The sequence below is a fragment of the Schistocerca piceifrons genome, chromosome 2 (assembly GCF_021461385.2).
Source record: "Schistocerca piceifrons isolate TAMUIC-IGC-003096 chromosome 2, iqSchPice1.1, whole genome shotgun sequence".
In the NCBI taxonomy this organism is placed as follows: Eukaryota; Metazoa; Arthropoda; class Insecta; order Orthoptera; family Acrididae; genus Schistocerca; species Schistocerca piceifrons.
In genome coordinates this window covers 1,098,261,191-1,098,283,023 of record NC_060139.1, presented here as the reverse complement: position 1 = coordinate 1,098,283,023, position 21,833 = coordinate 1,098,261,191, and the positions used below count along the sequence as shown (strand labels likewise).

Below are 21,833 nucleotides of genomic sequence, written 5' to 3'. Positions count from 1 at the left end.
TGGACAGCTGCTTGGTAATCATAGCAACACAAAAGGCTGTGCAGTGTTTAAACTGTGGTAGTATATGACATCGCTGCTTTCGCATGTGGCCCAGCCTCTGATAGTGTGGAGTAGAAGCTGCTGGGTGGGAAGATTGGGCTGGGATTGCACATTGGTCTGCCACAGGGAAATGATCCCTGTGTAAAGAAAGTGGGAGTGGAAGTGGGATAGGGATGGCCTAAGACTTTGTGTAGTTTGATTTGGTAACGGAACACCTCTTTAGGAGAAGTGGCAAGGATCTTCGGTAGGATGTCCCTCATTCCAGGGCAGGAAGAGAGATAATAAATGCCCTTGCAAAGGATCTGGCTTAGTTGTTCGAGTCTATATGTGTGTGGACTAGATTTGGGGGGTTGCCTATCCGTGAAGGCCTTTGTGAAGCCTTCAGCATAATGGGTAAGGGAGTTCTCTTCACTGCAGGTACATCACCCAGGGGTGCCTAGGCTGTATGGCAGGAATTTTTTGGTGTGAAACGGATGGCAGTCATCATATTGCAAGCATTGTTGGTGGTTAACGGATTTAATGTGGACAGAGGTGTAGATGGAGCCATCAACAAGGTGCAGGTTAAAGTCCAAGAAGGTGGCACATTACGTGGAGGAGGACCAGGTGAAGCAAATGAGAGAAAAGGGGTTGAGGTTATGGTGAAACCACCAACAGTACTTGCAAAATATTTTGTTCTTAGATAATTATATGAGCATTCTGATAATGAACTATGTTGCTCATATTTCTTTTTATACAGGGTGACTCCACTGCCACAACTAGTGTTGTTTCTTGCAACCCACAGTGCTATATCTGGCCTTCAGAAACCACGCGCAAAATTTTCATATTCTCTCGCTTTCTATGTACAAACTATTAGTCCCACAGAAAAAATGAACAGCCTTTTTGTAGGAAATTTAATGCAGTCAAATTTTCTACTGTGATACAATTTTATCACAAATTTTTGCACTGTGATAGGTGCGAGTCTCACAAACAACATATTAGAAATTATGACTGGTGGGGGCTGAATGTGGGAGTGGGGGTGTATTTGAAGGCCACTTTTGTACGTTTTTCTTGAATAAATTGAAAACTATTGCCTTAGCAAAAACATATATACCAACAAAAAATTTTACTACACTAAATTTCTACAAAAATGTCCTGTTCATTTTCTCTGTAAAACCAACAATTTGTGTGTAGCAACCAAGGGAATATGAAAATCTGGCACACGGTTTCTGTAGATCATCAGAAGGCAACTGGATCACTCTACACAATCTACTTGCAAACCCGGCAGGGTTTCACAATGGCTTAATATGCATGGGAATTGCACATGTATCCTAATCTCCTTCTCTCCCCTCTCTCTGTTTGTCTCCTCTTCCCCTCTCTTTGTCCATCTACTCCTCTTCCTCTCCTCTCTTAATTCATCTCCTCCACCGCCCCCCTCTCATTGCCCATCTGCTCCCCCCCCTCCCCCCCCCCCCCCATCTATCACCATCTCCTCCTCAACCCTCTCTGTCCAACTCCTCCTTCCCCTTCTCTCTGCCCATTTTCTCCCCCTCCCCCTCTCCGTCCTTATACACTTCCTCTCTCGCCCCCCTATCTGACCTTGAGCTTCTTTTTATTGTAGTTGCAAACAAAACTTTGATTGGGAAATGTCACTTAAAGTGAATGGGTCAACCTATTGGGGGTCATTAATATAAGGGGTACAAGAGAGACCTCTCCAGCTGCTGGATTCATTGAGGATAGTAGCTTCATCGACAGTATTTCCCATAGTTTTAATCTGTGAATGGGTACGATTGCAAAGTTTCTGACAATTCAGATTCCACAGTAATATTCTTATCACAAATCTCGACAAGCCATTAATACAACATTCCTCTTTGCCCTTGAAACTGATTGTGATGATGGAAATGGAACAGTGCACTGTTGCATATACAATTTCTGGTTTAAGTTATGTACAAGGAGAAAGAACATATATGGAGGAACAAATTTCTATTGCCCATTTTCACAGCACAGCATTTTATTTCCTGCAGTGTGTTTTAACAGAAAATCTGTACACTGTTGTTTAAAAAAGTCAGTAGCCTACAACCATCTCAATGCTAACACAGTATCACGTAACAACATAAAATGAAACATTCACTCACAATTTCTGCTAACAATGTTTCTCCTTTATATATTAAATATATATTCATATAATACATATATTTAAAAATATATATAGTCAATGTCTATCTGAATGTTTAATAGCATCATGTAAGTTTTCAAGGTTTTCAGTAAGAACTAACACTACACCCACCGCAACCATGCAGGGGCATATGCATGTGTATGTATTTGTGCATGTGTATGTGTTGGTATTTTACTCTCGCTCATCAAAGGATAACTCCAAAAGCTAAAAAGTTTTCCTCTTCTTGTGTGTGCCTATTGACAACTCAACACTTCTGATTTTCAATTAGTAATCTTCTTCAATCTTAAATTATTTACATTCTCTAAAAATAAGGTATTAAATCAGTCTCAATTTGGATTTTGAAGGAGTCCCTCCATAGAAAAGTCATTTTTCAGTTCACAAATCAGATTACAAGACATTTAAATAACCATTTTTGCAAACTTGTATTTTCTGTTAATTGTCAGAAACATATGACTAAGCAGCTCATAGTATTCTCCTAAAGCATCGCAAATATTACAGTATCAGATATCTTGGTAGTAAATGGTTTCCATCACTTCTAACTAAAAGGTAACACTATGAAACCCAGGGAGTGTACACTACTTTCAGAATGGACAGTGATCACTACAGATGTACCACGAATCAATAAAAGGTCTGTTTTTGTTCTTTTTATGCATGCAAATGATCGGCCACCATATATCCAAAGAACTGGAACAGTTCACTTACACGACAACAAAAGTATTATTTTAAGAAACCTGATGGACAAACTTCAATACTTGAAAACATAAATAAAATTTTCTTGACAATTAATAACTGGTTCTCTGCAACTGGGAAGTTACTGAACTTAGATCCAACACAACAGGTGAAAATCTGTACTTCTGAAGGGATGACCACACCATTTTTAGAAATAATGCATGGAGTGAGTCAATAAGTGAAAGAGAATATTCTAAATTCTTACACATTTATACTGACAAGAACCTGTTACAAATATTCATAAAAAATCTAAGCTCCGCAATATTTATCTTACAGATAAATCAGATTCTGGAGATGAAAATGTCTTATATTCCCTACTTTCAGTCACTAATTCTTATGGCATCATACCCCTGGGTTACTCATCATTGAGGAAGACAGTTTTGTTGTACAGATTGCCATGGAGCTCCTTGGATGAGGGCGAGCCATAATCATCGTAATTTATGACCATGAAACTGGGAGATTGTGTTAACCTTCCTCTACATATTTTCCCTTCAATGCAACATAACTTCCCAATGGTGGATGGCTCAGTGGAAACTTTGGTTGTAGAGATAAGCAGTTTGACAGTTCAGGAAACATTCAACTCTAAAACGATCTCATCATCATCATTCTGGAAATGGCTGTCATGTAAGAAGTCACTGAGTGCCATTGCAGCAGGATACAGAGAGCAGCAGTGTCACTGTCCTGTGCAAAATGTGTCTGAGAATTGTCATGAAGCAAAAATACGCTTCCTGTGACACTTTTGACTTCATAGTCTCCCACGACTGGGTCAACAGATTTCTGTAGTATACTCCTGTAACAGTTTGTTCCTTATGAAAAAGAAAACTGTTTGCACCACACTCTATTAGTCCCAAAACATATTCAGCTTCAGCTTCATATTCCCTGATGACACTCAGATCTTTGACTTTTTCGGCAGTGGTGAATCCATATGTCCATTGCTCACTTTGCTCCTTTGCCTCAAGATCTACATTTACAGGGATGCTCTGCAAAACATACTTAACCCTTTGTGATGATGTGGTTTCATTTGAAGCCACCCATGATATTTTGATTTTGTGGCTACAGCACAGTGGCTCCATTCGTAACCACACTTCTGGACATAGATGGTGTTGCCACCAAGCGATGAAAATTTGAACTACGTCAATATTTCTCACGTGGTTGCACTTAGCGATTCAAGTATATGTGCCATTATTGTTTGTGGTGTGATGGTTCCCTTTTTCTTGATTTGTGATTGAATTTGTCTTTGAAATGTAAGTTTCACAAATGGAACAAAATTCAAAATACTTTCTTATACAAGCACATGCTATATGTATTGCAACAATAATAAAAATCATGTACTTTTTCCTTATTTATTCTGGTGATTTCATTTGAAACCACTACGGCAGCAGGGGTAGTATTAGAAGCTTACCATACGTGGTTTTTTTTTTTCCAGATTCGCGAAATGTTTTCTCGCAAATTAAAGGATGAGGAAGTTCTGGTGTGTCTTTTAGAAGAAATTGCTTCTGATGTGGACTCTGAGATTGACAGTACCAGTGATAATGAAAGTGATATTTTGGCTGAAGACAGTGATCTTGATTCACAAGTGCCAAGACCAGTGATATCTAATGTCGTTTCTGAAAGTGAAAGTGATAATCGTTCTGAAAATGACAGTGATTACAGTTTCAGTTCTGAAGATAACATACCACTAATAAGGTCTGTAAATTTTACATGGGCAAGGGATGACAGTACAATGTATTCTGTCGATTTTTTAGAGGAAGTTGGTGTCAAAGGAAAATTGAAAACTGAAGGTGAAGGTATGCTGCCAGTTGATTTCTTTTTATATCTATTTGGGGACAATATGCTGGAACACATAGTATTACAGACTAATCTCTATGTGACTCAGAAAGGCAAGAATTACAGACCTCTTGAAAAAGATGAACTCAAGGTGTTTTTGCCTATAAATATTCTAATGAGTATCAAACAACCTTGCGCATATCGTGATTGCTGGTCACTACACAAAAAACTCAGAGATCAGTACATTTCCTCACTTATATCATTGAAAAGATTCAGCTGGATTTTATCTCATATACATGTAAATGACAATGCCCTTATGCCACAAGAAGGGAATAAATATTACGACAAATTGTATAAAAGTCGGCCACTAATAAATCCGTTATGTTATGCTCCAAATCAGGAGCTATCTGTTGACAAATGCATTGTGAAATTCAAAGGGCAAATTTCATTCAAACAGTATATGCCTCAAAAGCCCATCAAGAGGGGGTACAAAATATGGGTCAGAGCTGACAAAATGGGATATATCTGCGATTTTGAGGTATATACTGGGAAATCAGATGGTGCAGTGGAGAAATGTTTGGGAGAGAGTATTGTAAGAGATTTGTGTAAAGGCTTAGAAGGCAAAGGATATCACATATATTTTGACAATTTTTTTACTAGTGTTCCACTTTTGCAGACACTAAAACTTGATGGTATCCTAGCCTGTACTACCATTAGAGCCCACAGAAAAGGACTTCCTCCCCTGAAACTGGACAAAGAGTTGTGAAGAGGAGAAAGTGACTGGTCAGTTCGTTCTGATGGGACTGCATGCATGAAATGGAAAGATAAACATGTTGTCACGTTACTATCAACAATTGACTCACCTGAACTTTGAAAGAAGTCGGTAGGCAAGAAAAGGATGGCACAATTACAAAAATACCCTGCCCACAGATAGTGAAATCTTATAATTTTGAACATTGGATGTGTTGATAATAAGCGGACATGATGGACAGTTTCTATGCAATTGACAGAAAATCTAGATGCTGGTGGCTCAGTTTGTTTTGGTATAGTCGGCCGGAGTGGCCGAGCGGTTCTAGGCGCTACACTCTGAAACCGCGTGACCGGTACAGTCGCAGGTTCGAATCCTGCCTCGGGCATGGATTTGTGTGATGTCCTTAGGTTAGTTAGGTTTAAGTAGTTCTAAGTTCTAGGGGACTGATGACCTCAGAAGTTATCTCCTATAGTGCTTAGAGCCATTTGAACCATTTTGTTTTGGTATATGATTGATATTTCTATTGGAAATGTATTTATATTGTTTCAACTAACCAAGCCGAATGAAAAGAAAAAGCTAAAGGAATTTTGGCAGTGTGTTTTAGCTGGCCTTGTAGGATCCACTGTTGTCAAAGACAGTCCTGGCCACCCAAGCACATGATCTGAACCATGCACCAAAAAGTGTAAAACTGTTGTTCCAGTGGAAAAACGCATAACAGAATGGCACACCGAGGCGATGTGTACACTACTGCAGCACAAAAAGTAATCCACATCGAAGCAGATGGACATGTTCTTCCTGCCAAGTTGCTTTGTGTTTATCAGCAGAAAGGAACTGTTTTGTGTCCTATCACGGAAAGTAATGAAGTTTATGGTGGTGGTCTCATTTGTGGCCACCGCATTTAGCATGCAGTGGTTTCATTTGAAACCAGCCTGTACCTGCTGTGATACTGCACAAAAAATTTTTTTTTCACATTTTTCCATAGTATTGTATGAGTTATCTCCTGTTGTTGTTGTGGTCTTCAGTCCTGAGACTAGTTTGACGCAGCTCTCCTAATAAAACAAAAAAAGTTTAAAAAATGATTTTACTTATTTTGCATCTGAAAGGGTTAACTGCCTGGAAGAGGGGCGATTGGGAGGAGGGGAGGGGGGGGGGGATGACAGTGATACACCCTGCAGTTGTCGACAGTGATTGAGCACTTAAGGAAGTCATCTAGACTGGCCTGATGCAGCCACAAAATTTCCACTGCTGGCTTAGCTGGACCAGCTCTTCAACTGGGTGTGAGCAGGAACCTGAAAGGTGATGACCAATGTTGAGTTTGAAATTCTGTGTGAGATATTGAATAACTGATCCAAGACCGATTTTAACCACTTCAACTGTGCTATGAGCATTAGAGCCTGCTCTTCTCTTCAAATTGTTAGTTTTTCACAAACAAATGGTCTGCTACTTTGTTCTCTTCATTCAGATTCATTTTATCACAATGGAAACATCTGTGCCTCCTGACCAATATGTCTTAAGATCATACCCTTCCACCAATGCAGAATGTATTTTTGTTATGTTGTTCCCCACCAGATTAAAAATAACCACAACCCAATACTCCACTTTATCAGTTATGTGCACCATTTTAATCTCACTCTTCTAGCAGTGTGCTACAATATGCTGATCACTTATGAAAGCCACCAACAAGTAGCCATGTCTTTCATCTATCTACATTCTGAAAAGTGGAGATTGGAAGATAACTTCAGTAATAATGTCTCCAGAACAGAATTAATAACAATTTCGAAGAAATTTACCAGACTTCTTGGCCCAACCTCTTAGAAGTAACTAGACCATCATTAAGTGACAAGAATTCTTACTTGTACCTTTACTGGAGAAAGATCTTTGCATATCCTCATTCCCACAATAGATGAGTTCCTCTTGTCCCAAGGGTTCAGTGACCTGGCCCTCTTTTATAACTTTTCCCAAGCTACTCCATTTTCCTCCTTCACGAAAGAAAAGAACTGAGTAGAATAGTTTTTTGTACTTTTATATGTGTCTAGCAGCAGCACTCATCATTTCATATCCTGAAGTAAGTACTGGCTAGTCATTCTGAATCCTCATATTTTTAAGGTCATCTCAAGTCAGTTTTCCTTTTGATACAAATATCTGAACAACATTACTATTGTCAAGTAGCATCTGGTAGTTGTTGCCTTTTAATTATACTATAGTTTGTCCAGCCAAGTTTCTGGTATGTAGTATCATGCACAAAAGTTGCTATTTGCACGTACCTGTATGGAATGCACTCAAATTCTATGTCATCCCACTCCTCTTTCATCTTCTGTAAATTGTTTTCAAGAGAAAATTCTTTGGTAGCAGCAACCCCTATCTCTTCAAGTTTCTCCACATGCTTCAGAAGGCCAACATCGATCATGTCTGACAATGAAGTTTCTTCAGTTGGTCTCAGAGGAATGCCAACAATGTCACTCATCTGTGTAAAAAAAGTCACTGATTTTTAATGAATATAATAGGTCAGCAATCTATTAGCCTATGGTCACATAAATATAACAATCAATTTCAACATCTTAGCAAGTTACCATCAGATGATCTGTTTAGAGGGAAAGAAAAATGGAGGATAGTAAAATATTAGAAAACTCAATTACAAAATCAAAATAACTTCCATACACAACTACACACATCTGAATATGCTACATAATAAATCGTGAAACTACAACTGAATCGGTCAGGACAGATGATCACAACATGCAATCATCCACACTTCCTATTACATTGGTTCCTTATTGTTGAAAAATAATCAAAGTGGACCCAGCAAAGAAATAGTAAAGTAAACTCAAATTTATTGACAGACTGAAATGTCTGTCAGATACAATCAAGTATGTATTTTCTTCTTTCTCATATGTATATCTAAGCCCAAGTAAGGATGACACCTGTCTTTCACATGTAGAGGATGTTGCTATTGGGACAGCTTGCCAAAGTAATATAGCTCATTGTGGTGCAGATATGAAATCTCTGTAGACTGCACCATTCCAATATGAAAGAGCATTGAATTTCTTGGGTCTGATATGTAATAAATGCTAATGGCAAACATACTTTGAACAGTTGACTGAGTTAGGGGAATTTTACTTTAAATGAAAGAAGAATATAAAAATTATGTTTCTGTTTATGTGTTAAGTATAACTTAGAATTGCAAGCAAAGAAGTCCAAAGCTGCAGTCATGAAAAACAAACATATCGTGTGAAATACTGTTATGTGAGTAAACACTCACAATTATGTAAGGACAGAAGGAAAAAAAAGAGCAACACGCCACACACTGGGTGTCAGCTATGGCAGAGTGCAGTAGTGGACAACCTGTCACAGAATCCTGCAGCAGATCCTTAAATGGAGCATTTCTCACTCATCATGGGAGAGTGGCTTCTTTAATTACACAGACCCAGAAGCTGTTACTGTGAGCCACAATAGAGGTTTCATCAAATTTAATCCAGTGACTGTCTTGCACAACATGCTCAGCCAAAGGCAATTTTTTGAAGCAGTGTGGACTATTGAGTTTCTCGTGCTCCTTCCTGCAATGTCCTACAGTACACGCTAATTGCTCAAAATAAGATCTGCTACATTTGTAACATCGTCTCATGGAACCCAGCTGTTCTGACATGCTGTATCTTTAACTCGTCTCAGTAATTGCCGAATTTGTCAGATTTGACTTTGTATTTTTTCAATGTGTGGCTTATCTTGGCCAACACAGAGCCACAGAGAGGCAAAAAGGAAGTTTCTTTTCGCATTTCTTGTTGGTGGTCTTAGTGTGATTCTTGTTTGAGATCACTTCTTTAATTTGGTGAACATTATAGCCATTGTCCCTGAAGACCTTGAATAGATGGCTCAGGTAATTGACATCGGATATTATTCTTGCACAATGTACTGACGTTTGTAGCCCCGTGCACTTCTCTGCACGGTGGTGATGACTGACAGCACAGAAGCAAACATGGATCTGCAGAGATTTCCTGTAGGAGCCGTGACTGAGGCACCAATTTCATATGCAACACACGAGGATGTCGAAGACAGGCATTTGTCATCTTTTTCTACTTCCATAGTGAACTGACATGTTCCAAGAACTCGTCAAATTCTTCACATCCATGGGGCCAAATGACAGACGTGCCTTTAACGTATCACAAGAAATAACTACATTTAAATGATGCCATGCCTAAGGCAATATTCTAGAAATTCTCCACGAAGAGGTTTGCAACTGCTGGAGCTAATGGACTTCCCATCACAACGCCTTATGGCTGGCCGTAATACTAGTCATTGTACAGACGGTGACATAAGGGTGTGCCTCATAGCTTTACCCTGTCACTTCCAAAGAAATGTGATACTAGGTCCAAAGAGTCTTTTATAAGCATATTTGTAAACAATGTCACCATATCAGAACTGACCATAACATCACTCTCACTTAGTTGTCGACTGTTAATACAGATGATAAAATTCACTGAGTTCTTAATATGATGCTCGCAGTGAACCACATGCAGAGCAAGGATATGGCCAAGTACTTCACAAGCTTATAAGTTGAAACGTTCTATATGTTATCATATAGTCGTGGATAAATTTCCAGACACTATTAATCAATAATACTGACCTCTTATGATTGAACTGCAAAGTCGGAATAACCGTATATATTTTTGTTAAAGCAGATGTAATCCCCTTCTACAACTTCTTATGTGCTGGAGTCTCAAAAGATATCTTGCAAATCTCAACTTTCCAATTAATGATTCAGAGGCCTTCTACATTAGTAGAAATATACTGGTCCATTCATAACAATATTTGAACACCTCATAAAACCATTTATGCCAAATGAGTCATATCATTACATATACTCAATACAAATTCATTCATTCTCTCTAAGGATGGTATTGTTATTATCACAGCATTTGTTCTTACACATTGAGCACCATATCTGCAAGGCACGACCCAATGACATGACATAAACTGCCCAATGAGCAGGTACCATGAGGTGTAGTAAGAGTGCCATGATCGTGCTGGTTTCCAGATGTATGCTGCATCCATCCAATTTCTAATTACTTGCATGGAAGGAAAACAAACTTCCAAACAGCATATTATACTAAACTCATTACTTAAATAAATGTAGTAGCAAAGTCCTTGTAGCATGAAAATACTTTAGGACTAAAGAAGGTCACACACCAAAAAGCAGAAGCACTCGATTAATTGCTGATAAGCACACAGAAAAGAAGGAAAACTTCCTAGTTTTTGGAGTTATCCTTTGACGAGCTAGGGTACACACACACACACACACACACACACACACACACACCACCTATGTTTATCCGGACAAGGGTACACACACACACACACACACACACACACACACACACACACCACCTATGTTTATCCGGACATAGGTGTGAATATGTATGTGTGTGTGTGTGTGTGTGTGTGTGTGTGTGTGTGTGTTTATTCTATCTCATCAAAGAATAACTCCAAAACTTAGCAACTTTTCCTTGTTTTGTGTGCGCCTATCAACAACTCAATGCTCCTGCTTTTTGGTGTGTGACCTCCTAAAGTAATTTCATTACTTAGATAAAACTTCTATGGTGGCAATCATCATTTGTTAGTCCAGTATATGTTTGCACAACACAATACTTCACCAAAGTGATAGATTACACTATAATGTCGATGAACAAATGTTGGATATGATGAAGCAGAAGAGCATCCATTATTGTGGATCTTTGGTAGAGTGTAATCAGTAGGTGGTCTAGGTCCCTGAGGGAGAAGATTCTGGACCACACTATATTCCAGTGAGCTGTACTTATGAAGCTCTGATGCCTTTTTTATTATGCCCGATGCTGGCTCACATTGAAGCTCCGGAGGTGAGCAAATCTTCGTATCATAATCCCATTATTTCACACAGATGGATGTCTCACAGAGAAGGTGCGAAGTTACGACCTTTCTTAAGTGCTGAGATGACACTTTTGTCTATGTCTTTCACTGTCAAGTTGATGATGGAGCACCCTTCCTCAATGTCATTGACCACTGCAAATTAAATGGAAGTCACGGCCTCAGCATCTACAGAACACCTATGCCCACCAGTCTCTACTTGCACACCATCAACCATCATCATCAGGGACAAACTTTGGTACTATGTGCCAGAACAATATCAGATGCCAATAACCTGCCCCATAAGATAAGCCACCCACCAGGAACAACAGCTACAACATTCACCAAATAAACAAAGACATCTAAAGCAAGAATCACAAAAAGACTACCAATGAAGAACAGAAGAAGGAACTCAGTATTTTGCTGTTCTGTTGTTCCACGTCAGACAAGATAAGCCACCTGCTAAAACAACATAAAATTAACAAAAATCCAACAATTACTGTGATCAGTTAAAAATGCGGCAAATCTCAGAACACTTGGTGTCTATAAGATATCTCATGAATATGGTCAGTCTTAAGCCAGACAAACAATGAGCACTGCAGGACAATGCAGGAATGGCTACGAGAAATTTTACTGTATATTGCCTACCAAGAAAAATTGGCTTTAGCTTGGTATGCTCCGGAAAATGATCAGTGAATCAAATCTGATGAAACCTATGTTGTGGCATGCACTAATAACTTCTGAAAGTGTGTAATTAAGGCCTGCAGCTCAATGATGCGCAGGGTATTGTGACTGTGAGGTTGAACAGGTGCAGAAAATGCTGAGTCAATGTAACCCCAAATATGGCAATGCTATGAACGGGTGTATACGCAGACAAGGAAAAAAAACTCCCTGATTTTTCCCGGATTTCCCGGTTAAAAATACACTTTGTCCCGAATGAAAACACACTTTTTCTGTGTTATTAAGTGACAGTATATTTTCTTCAGAACTGTAAAACTTACCAATTCTTTGAATGGTTATGTTTTTATACACCGGCGTACAATTTCCCGGCACTTTAGAAAACGAAACTCATGGAAGATATCTCCTATTGGAAAGATTTTAAATGAGCAGCAACATGTACGCTGCATATTTTCATATTACGAAGGTATAAATTCAAATTCAACAAAAACCTTGCATGTTACTTTGCGAACCATTGAAATCTAGATTGCGATGCGCTTTTGTAAGCCAGTCATAGCTAATGTCATGTGATCCCACCAGATGATGACAGCGGATATTCAGAGCATAGGACACGTGATGTGGTCAGCCAATAGCAACATCACTGTTAAGTAGCGCAGATACACAAACAAGGAAAATTAATGTTTTAAATTAATATATAGTGTTGCTACAAGAAAACCAAAGCTTTCACATATAATAGTAGTCTCTAAGGTTATTAAGCTACAAGAGAAGCTAAGGTTTCATATATAATGTTGATATTTTTTGCGCGCGTTACACTTTAAGACATATCACACAAATGTGCCAGTAAAATTTTTAGCAGAGTCCAGTGACTTGTCCTCAAAGTTTTTCACAAATAAATTAGCTACCGCAGAGGAGAGAGAGCTTCCAGTAGCACTACATCAATTTGCTCATAATGACGACATGAATGTCTGATTTTCTGGGCTCGAAATATTTCTAAGTGTAACTCTTCAGGCTTTCCCGGCGATCTAATGACATCTTGGGTTGTCGGGTGTTCTGCCGGATATCAGCGTCGTACTTGCACGATATTTCGGTCACGTAGCTCGAGACCTTCATCAGGTGCGACCTGAGACTGCAGTCTCAGGTCGCACCTGATGAAGGTCTCGAGCTACGTGACCGAAATATCGTGCAAGTACGACGCTGATATCCGGCAGAACACCCGACAACCCAAGATGTTACTTCTAAGTGGCTCGTCATCAAACGCTCTTTGATTTAAGAAATTCATCGCACACTCTCGCACATAGTTCAACTTGCGTAAAAGGAAATTTACTTTGAAAATAACGCTTTTCAACCAACCATTCGCAATATTTTCCCGCGACCTGTTACAAATAGGTTCGTTTCAGTAGTCGTCAGAGAGCGCCAGATAACAGGTGCCACCGCGCTTTGCCAGCTGCTATGACGCAGGAAGCCCGTATGTTCGTACGTGTAGAACATTAAAAGATCTTACATTATGTCATAAAAGACAAAAGACACCAGAGGATACTGCAAGAGCATCGGATTTTCGTGAACCATACTAAAATGGCACATTTAAAGTACATACTTAAAGAGCACATTCGTATGTTCAGATTCCCAATGAAGCAGGCCTCGACCTGATATTAAGCTTTTCAGTGTGGATTTCCCGATGTAAATTTTCTTGGAGTATCAGTACTGTATTAACTCATTTTTGATTCTTTATTATGGTATAATGCCATATGTACTTGAAGATGAAAATGTGCACTTGAAATGCAGCAAGTAGTTGAAATTAGCCAATAGTGTGGAGCTAAACACTTCGTTTCAAACACATTGACTGCCTCAGTGCAAAAGATTAATAAAAACCAAATTTCTTTAGCAAACCGACAAAAATAACTTCATTGTTCTACAAGGTGATTAATGCATGGCTGTCAGAAAACTGGAAATAAAATGAAGTCTGAAACTAACAACGTATATTGTTGTTGTTGTTGATGTGGTCTTCAGTCCTGAGACTGGTTTGGTGCAGCCCTCCATGCTACTCTATCCTGTGCAAGCCTTTTCATCTCCCAGTACCTACTGCAACCCACATCCTTCTGAATCTGCTTAGTGTGTTCATCTCTTGGTCTCCCTCTACGATTTTTACCCTCCATGCTGCCCTCCAATACTAAATTGGTGATCCCTTGATGCCTCAGAACATGTCCTACCAACCGATCCCTTCTTCTGGTCAAGTTGTGCCACAAACTTCTCTTCTCCCCAATCCTATTCAATACTTCCTCATTAGTTATGTGATCTACCCATCTAATCTTCAGCATTCTTCTGTAGCACCACATTTCGAAAGCTTCTATTCTCTTCTTGTCCAAACTATTTATCGTCGATGTTTCACTTCCATACATGGCTACACTCCATACGAATACTTTCAGAAATGACTTCCTGACACTTAAATCAATACTGGATGTTAACAAATTTCTCTTCTTCAGAAACGCTTTCCTTGCCATTGCCAGCCTACATTTTATATCCTCTCTACTTCGACCATCATCAGTTATTTTGCTCCCCAAATAGCAAAACTCCTTTACTACTTTAAGTGCCTCATTTCCTAATCTAATTCCCTCAGCATTATCCTTGTTTTGCTTTTGTTGATGTTCATCTTATATCCTCCTTTCAAGACACTGTCCATTCCATTCAACTGCTCTTCCAAGTCCTTTGCTGTCTCTGACAGAATTACAATGTCATCGGCGAACCTCAAAGTTTTTATTTCTTCTCCATGAATTTTAATACCTACTCCGAATTTTTCTTTTGTTTCCTTTACTGCTTGCTCAATATACAGATTGAACAACATCGGGGAGAGGCTACAACCCTGTCTTACTCCCTTCCCAACGTATATTAGCCTTCCTTAATTACGTGAATGTATTTTAATTCACTTGATAGCTCCCGGCCACAGAAACCCATTTTATTTTCATTTGATGTGAGAGCAGCAAACGAACAGGAAACAGCATAATCACTAAATGTAAACACGGATCACATGGAGACTACACACTTCCCCACTATAACTCAGACTGCTCTGAGCATCAGCCCCGGATCAACGATATTTCCGAACCGGAGGAGTCTGATACATAAAACATGTATGTTCGAGGAAATGTAAGACATGTTATTTGGTCTTAGTGTGCCAGAGTGCAGTGCCACCTCTCTTCGCACAGCATTCTCCTATCGCATGTCACTGTATTTCACTCCGTGGAATTGAAACGTGTATATTTTGTACTGGATGCCCTCAAACTATATTCACTACAGTGGAAATTAAAATGTCTGTGGTGCCTTTCCTGCTCCCTTGTAATAGGAAGAAGAAGAACTCTTCAGAAAATTTGCACTCTTTATTGCCTGTTAGATAATAAATTTCTGTTTTGGGTGACACAGAATTAAATACAGGGTACGTAAAACCAGTAAAGACAAGAGACAAACAATACAGTACACATTTCTTCAATCCTTAGCTCCTACCATTGTTTTCTCTCTAATCTTGCTACAGCTTTACATGGTGTGCTTTCCTTTCTGCAAAAGAATCTATTACATCATCAAAGTTTGTCAAACGTTTTGCTACGTGAAAAATCGAAATATCGTTGACTAATACTGCGTATGTTGTTGATACAAATAGTACTCACGACTGGTGTGGTTTCTCGATTTGATTCCGTCTATTTTGTCAATGTCTGCTAGATAAAACAAAACAGACCTTTCTAACACTACAGAAATTTTATCACAAACACCAAATAAACGAGACTGTTTTGGCAAAAATGGTCATTTTTATAACACGACAGAATATAATTCACGAAGACCAACATAAAATTCCTATTAGGCCTACTACAAGCAAAACGCTTTATGTTAGAAAACAGCTTCACATTTCATTCATACGCTCCAGTGTCTCGAGCATGAGATCAAAAATGAGCAGTACGAGATTTTTATATAAATTTGGAATCGTCATATTCTTCTCTAATTTATGTGATGACCCCGTTTCTTCTCCTTCCTCTTTCCAACAGACTATCTTGTCATGACTAATTCTGGAACTATTCCCACCTTTGTCAAAACTTATTCACCGGTTAACTTCACTAACCCTGCCAGAATCACCGGTTTAATTATCCCTGATTATTCTCCGGTTAGGTGTTGTTATGTTCGTACAAACCATTTTCTGCGCTACTTCCAGAATAGAACTTAAGCGGCTGCTAGACGGGGACTGTACAACTGGCCTTTACTAGTGTAGCGACCTGGCCATAAAATTTCTGACAAAATTTCATTTTCCCGGATACACCGAGAAGGTAATACTTAATCTTTCTTAACTGTTATTACTGTTAGTCGTTTATTTCCACACTGCCTGAATCTATGGATTTCCCTAGTAATTACAACAACGCTGATCATTCGCAAACCCAATCAACAACATAATCAGACAGCGATTGGAGTTCACTCGTTCGGCTTTACTCCGCTCAGCTTGTATAGTCCGGTCCCCTTTCGCCTGCAGGAAAATTTATTTCTAAATGTGACGAGGATTCCCCTGACAGAGACATCACAAACACTATGCACCCATTCAAAAATCAACTTATGATTTTGTTTTGTTTATTTAACTATGGGACCAAACTGCGGAGGTGTTCGGTCCCTAGGCTTACACACTACTTAATCTAACTTAAACCAACTTAAGCTAAGGACAACAAATACACCCATGCCCGAGGGAGGATTCGAATCTCCAACAGAGGGAGCAGCGCGAACCGTGAAAAGTCGCCACAGACCGCACGGCTACCATGCGCGGTTTATGATTCACTCAGAAATCAACTTACAGAGGGTGTTCAGAAACCAACAGGGATGCACATCAAAATCATATGAGTAATCAATAGACCAATGTGTTGTGAAACAAGGTTGTTTTCTCCTCAAGAATTCGAATTTGGCGTCCCCACCCCCCCTCCCTCATAGATCCGGGCCAGCTGCGCATGCGTGAATCTGGCAGCTTGGGCGAGGCAGTAAAATTTTTCCCGGATGCATCTAGCTGCTTGCTGCGACTGTTTACACAGCCAACAGCCCCATTTCTGTAGCCAGAAATGAGAAAAGGTACTACTCATACGCCACTCAACTGTGCATGCGCATGAGCCCGCTCGTAACTGCTAAAACGAATCTAAACAGTTGTGACGTCATGCTCATCGGAGGCAATTTGTTGTTATGAAGCATTGCATAGTCTTCCTAAAGCCTATGACACTTTCTGCTGTTGGCAAACGCTTGTATGAGCACTGTGTTTTGTTGTTGCACATGGCACATTTCCTTTGCGATTTATGTTTTATTTTCTTTTTTTTTCTCGTTCACGTTTTATTGTTGCAGTATTATTCCGCAGTTGCGGGATACAGTAATATCCTTTCTTAGAGTATCCATTCATACTAATCAAAACTACAAAAATTTAACAGAAAACTAAAACAACGAAAAAGTCCTGGAATTCTAAAATATTCCCGGGTTTTTCCCGGTTTTCTCCTGGATGAAAAAATTCCCGGGTCTTTCCCGGATCTCCCGGTTGTCCCAGGTCGTATACACCCTGTATGAGCACCAGTGCTGTCACAGTGGGCAGCCAGAGTATACAAGAGCAGGAGCCCATTTGCAACCATTCACTTGACTATGGTCATGGAGTGCTTTGTTGAAAGCTTGTGCCATTTTAATCACTTGATACAGCTAGAAATCCAAGAACATTTTACTGAATGTAATCACCAAGACATTCTTCATTCTTATAGGGGAATGATATAATGGAACAAAAATGTACACGAATGTACAGTTATCCATGAGTTCACACCATCCAGCAGAAACTCTAAGAAAACAGGAGAGGAAAAACCTGTGAGGACCCAGAAAGGAAAGATCTAAAAAAGAGGTTAAAAAGACAAGGAGTAACAAGATGCTAGGGTTTTCTGTAGACTTACTAGACAAAGTTTCATTGACTGCAGGGAAAAGTTTCACAAAATAGTTTTCATAACTTAAACATGTAGGTGACAGACACACCTCTTAGTTACAGTTTTCCAAAAGTAATTACCAAAGCAATGAGAAGACACTAAAGTAAAAAATAAACAATAGATTATATCCTCAGTTATTTAGAAGGGGACATGGCAGAAAGGGGCAATGTATATGCTGAAGGATTTCTGTCCTAACAGGATTTTGAGAAAAAATTCAAATTCAGTGTTTGTCACCTAGTGCATAGAAAAAAATGTTGTCCCTTCAAACAGAGGGAATGCTGAAAAGTAACACTTCAGAATGTTTAATGTGAAAACTCTCAAACCTTTGCAATAGAGGAAATGAAGAAAAAGATGTAGAATGTTAATAACATTTGTTTTATTTAAAAAGCTTGAAGGATTTGCACATAAGAAATTTGGAGGCATTACTTTTCTTCAGGTCTTCATGTTTGACCATCACTATGACCAGCAGAGATGGGGCAATTTTAAGCAGGATACATGGTGCTACCAGATGATCAAAATATGTAAATGATTCTAGAGATGAATGTCACCTAGTGAAAAGTTTTAATTCATCATTTACCTAACCATGTAAGAACAGAAAGTTGGTTCCATGGTCGGTGTTATAACTTCAAGTTGGACAAATATATTTCAAGGAAGACGCAATACATGAAAGTCACAGATCAAGTAAACAGAGTAAGACGCGTGTACACTTTAACAGTCAAATCATAACTGAGTCCAAGTCTAGTGGCCGCTGGCTGGCTGGCAGCTTAAGTGGCGCTGCTGCTGCATGGCTGGCACACAGCGCCGCATGTAGAGGACGCGCGTAAATGTGTGGCGGCACTTCGAAAGATCGGCGAGTCACAACATTTTCCCCCCCTTTTAATTTTTTGCACAGGTCTTGATGGAGGTGGCCTGTAGATTGCTAATGTCCATAGGTGTTGTTTACCTGGCCGTAAAGTCTCAAGGAGGAGGCTTCCCGTACGGACGGAAGTGTCCCCGATGATAACAGGTCGAGATGACAGGAGACGTGGGGATCGAATCTGCTGGGGCCCTGTGCACCAATTTGACCATTGCGGCAAGTCCGGTTGTTATAACAGGAGACATGGGTGATGTGTCCGTGTCCGTAGGAGAAGGAGGCGAGTAGAGTTGCTCCAACAGATGATGGTAATCTGGTTCCTGCATGGGCACATCTCCTGGTGGCGTCAGTTCTTGTGCTGGCACCAATATGATGGTGAGAGGACTGCGTTGTGAGTAATGAGAGATTCCAGTATCCCGAGTGTCAGGTAGAGGCGAAGGTGGTGTAGCGGCATCCGGAACAAGCGTTGCCGGCACACGAGGCCGAAGCTGGTCCGAATGACGGGCTGCAACACCCATGTCTGTCTGGATTTCATACAGGCATCGGCCACGGTGTTGTAAGATGCAGCCAGGACTCCATTTTGGCCGCCTTCCATTTCCCCATACTCATACAAGGTCGTCGGCGGTGAACCGGCCAAGCGAAGGCACCCGCGGCCATGAGGTGGAAGGCCGCAGAAGATGAAGTAGTGTGCGGGGCTGTCGGCCATGTAAGAGCTCAGTCGGGCTGTGGTCGTCCATGGGGGTGAGACAGTAAGAAGCCAGAAATTGTAGAAGCGCATCATCATCAGCAGCAGAAGTTAGGAGTTTCCTCATCTGAGCCTTAAAGGTGCGGTCCAGTCGCTCAGCCTCACCGTTTGACTGTGGATGGAACGGGCACAAAAATCTGCAAAACCAGAAGAGGCAAATTGTGGACCATTATCAGCAACAAGAGTAGAGGGAAGGCCTTCCAAAGAGAAAATGTGAGCTAGAGCATTGGTGGTTGCCACGGTGGTAGGCGAAGTGCAACGGACAATGAAAGGAAAGTTGAGTAGGCGTCAATAACAAGAAGCCAATAAGTACCTAAAAAAGGTCCCATGAAGTCAGCATGAACACACTCCCAGGGCTTCGCAGGCGAAGGCCACGGTGACAAAGATGACTTCGGGGCAGCGGCCTGTGACACACAAGGGCCACAGGCAGCGAGCATGTGTGCGATTTCAGAGTCGATGCCGGGCCAGTACACATGATGGCGCGCCAGAGATTTTGTGCTAGAGACACCCCAGTGCCCTTGGTGAAGGAGGCAAAGACCAAAGCACGCAAAGATGCAGGTACCACACCACGCGGCGAAGCATTTTTGGTGGAAAGGAGAATAACACCATCCCTAGCCATGAGGCGGTAACGCAAAGCATAGTAGTTCCACAACGGATCAGAAGTCTTAGCGGACTGATGATCTGGCCACCCCTTCCGAATATAGCGTAAAACCCGGGAGAGGGTAGGGTCAGCCAGCCGCCAGCCGGTCCCCAGTGATGGGGAACCCGTCCACAGCTCACTGCTCGGCAACATCCAGGTGGAAACAAAAAAGTTTGTCCCTATCGAATGCCATATCAGGACCCATGGGAAGGCGAGACAGTGCATCAGCATTCACTTGTTGAGCTGTCGGCCGGAAATGAATCTCATAATTGAAATGAGACAAGTAAAGAGCCCAATGCTGGAGGCGGTGTGCAGCCTTGTCAGGAAGTGACGTTGATGGATGAAACAAGGAAACAAGTGGTTTGTGATCCATAACAAGATGAAATTTGGATCCATAGAGAAAAACACCAAACTTATGAAGAGCATAAATAATGGCCAAAGCTTCTTTATCAATTTGAGAATACTTTTGTTGGGCATCCGTGAGTGTTTTGGAGGCATAAGCAATGGGTTGTTCAAAACCGTCAGAAAAATGGTGCGCAAGGACTCCACCGACCTCGTATTAAGAGGCGTCCGTGGCAAGAACAAGATGTTGGCCAGGTCGATAAGTAGCCAGGCATGGGGCCTGTTTCAGCATAGTCTTCAATTTCTGGAAAACCGCTTCGCATGATGCGGATCAGTGAAAAGGCACGTTTTTATGCAACAGGCGATGCAACAGCTGAGCCACCGAAGCAGCAGATGGTAAAAACTTGTGATAGTATGCTATTTTAGCCAAGAAGGCCTGCAGTTCCTTATGTAGGGCGAGGAAGGGCATCGATCGCAGTGTCAGTTTGCTGAAGCGGACGAATTCCATCCCGAAAGAGTTGAAACCCCAAGTACATGATATTTGCCTGAAAAAATTTTGATATCTGAAGATTACACTTAAGACCGGCAGTCTGTAAGACATGAAAATGTGTGCGGAGATTCTGAAGATGTTCATCAGTGGTGGAGTCAGTGACAAGAATGTCGTCCTGGTAATTTATACACCCAGGGACAGTGAGAAATAATTGTTCCAAGAATCACTGAAAGAGAGCAGAGGTGCTGGCAACCCCGAATGGCAATCATTGGTATTGATAGAGGCCGAAAGGCATGTTAAGGACCACAACCTGCCAGGAAGCAGTGTCGAGAGGAAGTTGATGATAAGCTCCTGACAGGTCAAGTTTAGAAAAATACTGGCCTCCAGGAAGTTTAGTGAATAATTCTTCAGGTCGAGGCATAGGGTAAGTGTCGATAAGGCATTGAGGATTTACAGTGGCTTTGAAATCGCCACAGAGATAAATATCACCATTTGGCTTAGCAACGACAATGACAGGAGAGGACCACTCACTGGAAGTGACAGGAAGCAAGACCCCTGAAGCAGTGAGACGATCCAGTTCCCATTTGACCTGATCACAAAGGGCCACAGGAATGGGCCGAGCCCAAAAAAACTTAGGCCGAGCAGTGGGTTTGAGCGTGATATGAGCTTCAAAGTCGTTTGCATGGCCTAACCCCGGAGAAAAAAGGTACGAAAATGTCATCAACAAGGAATCCAGTTGAGCATAAGGAATAGCATCAGAGACGATATTGACAGAGTCGTCTATGTAGAACCCAAAAACGCGAAAGGCATCGC

The 21,833-nt window shown here is 40.7% G+C and overlaps 1 protein-coding gene across 1 annotated transcript in view; it reads right to left on the bottom strand.

Annotated features, from left to right (window-relative positions):
* LOC124776158 (dynein axonemal heavy chain 3) overlaps nt 1-21,833 on the bottom strand; it is a 1,197,897-nt gene that overhangs the window by 976,849 nt on the left and 199,215 nt on the right. The window contains exon 16 of the mRNA XM_047250998.1: nt 7,703-7,902. Within this exon, the coding sequence (XP_047106954.1) occupies nt 7,703-7,902 (200 nt within the window). The remainder of the gene's footprint in view (nt 1-7,702; nt 7,903-21,833) is intronic.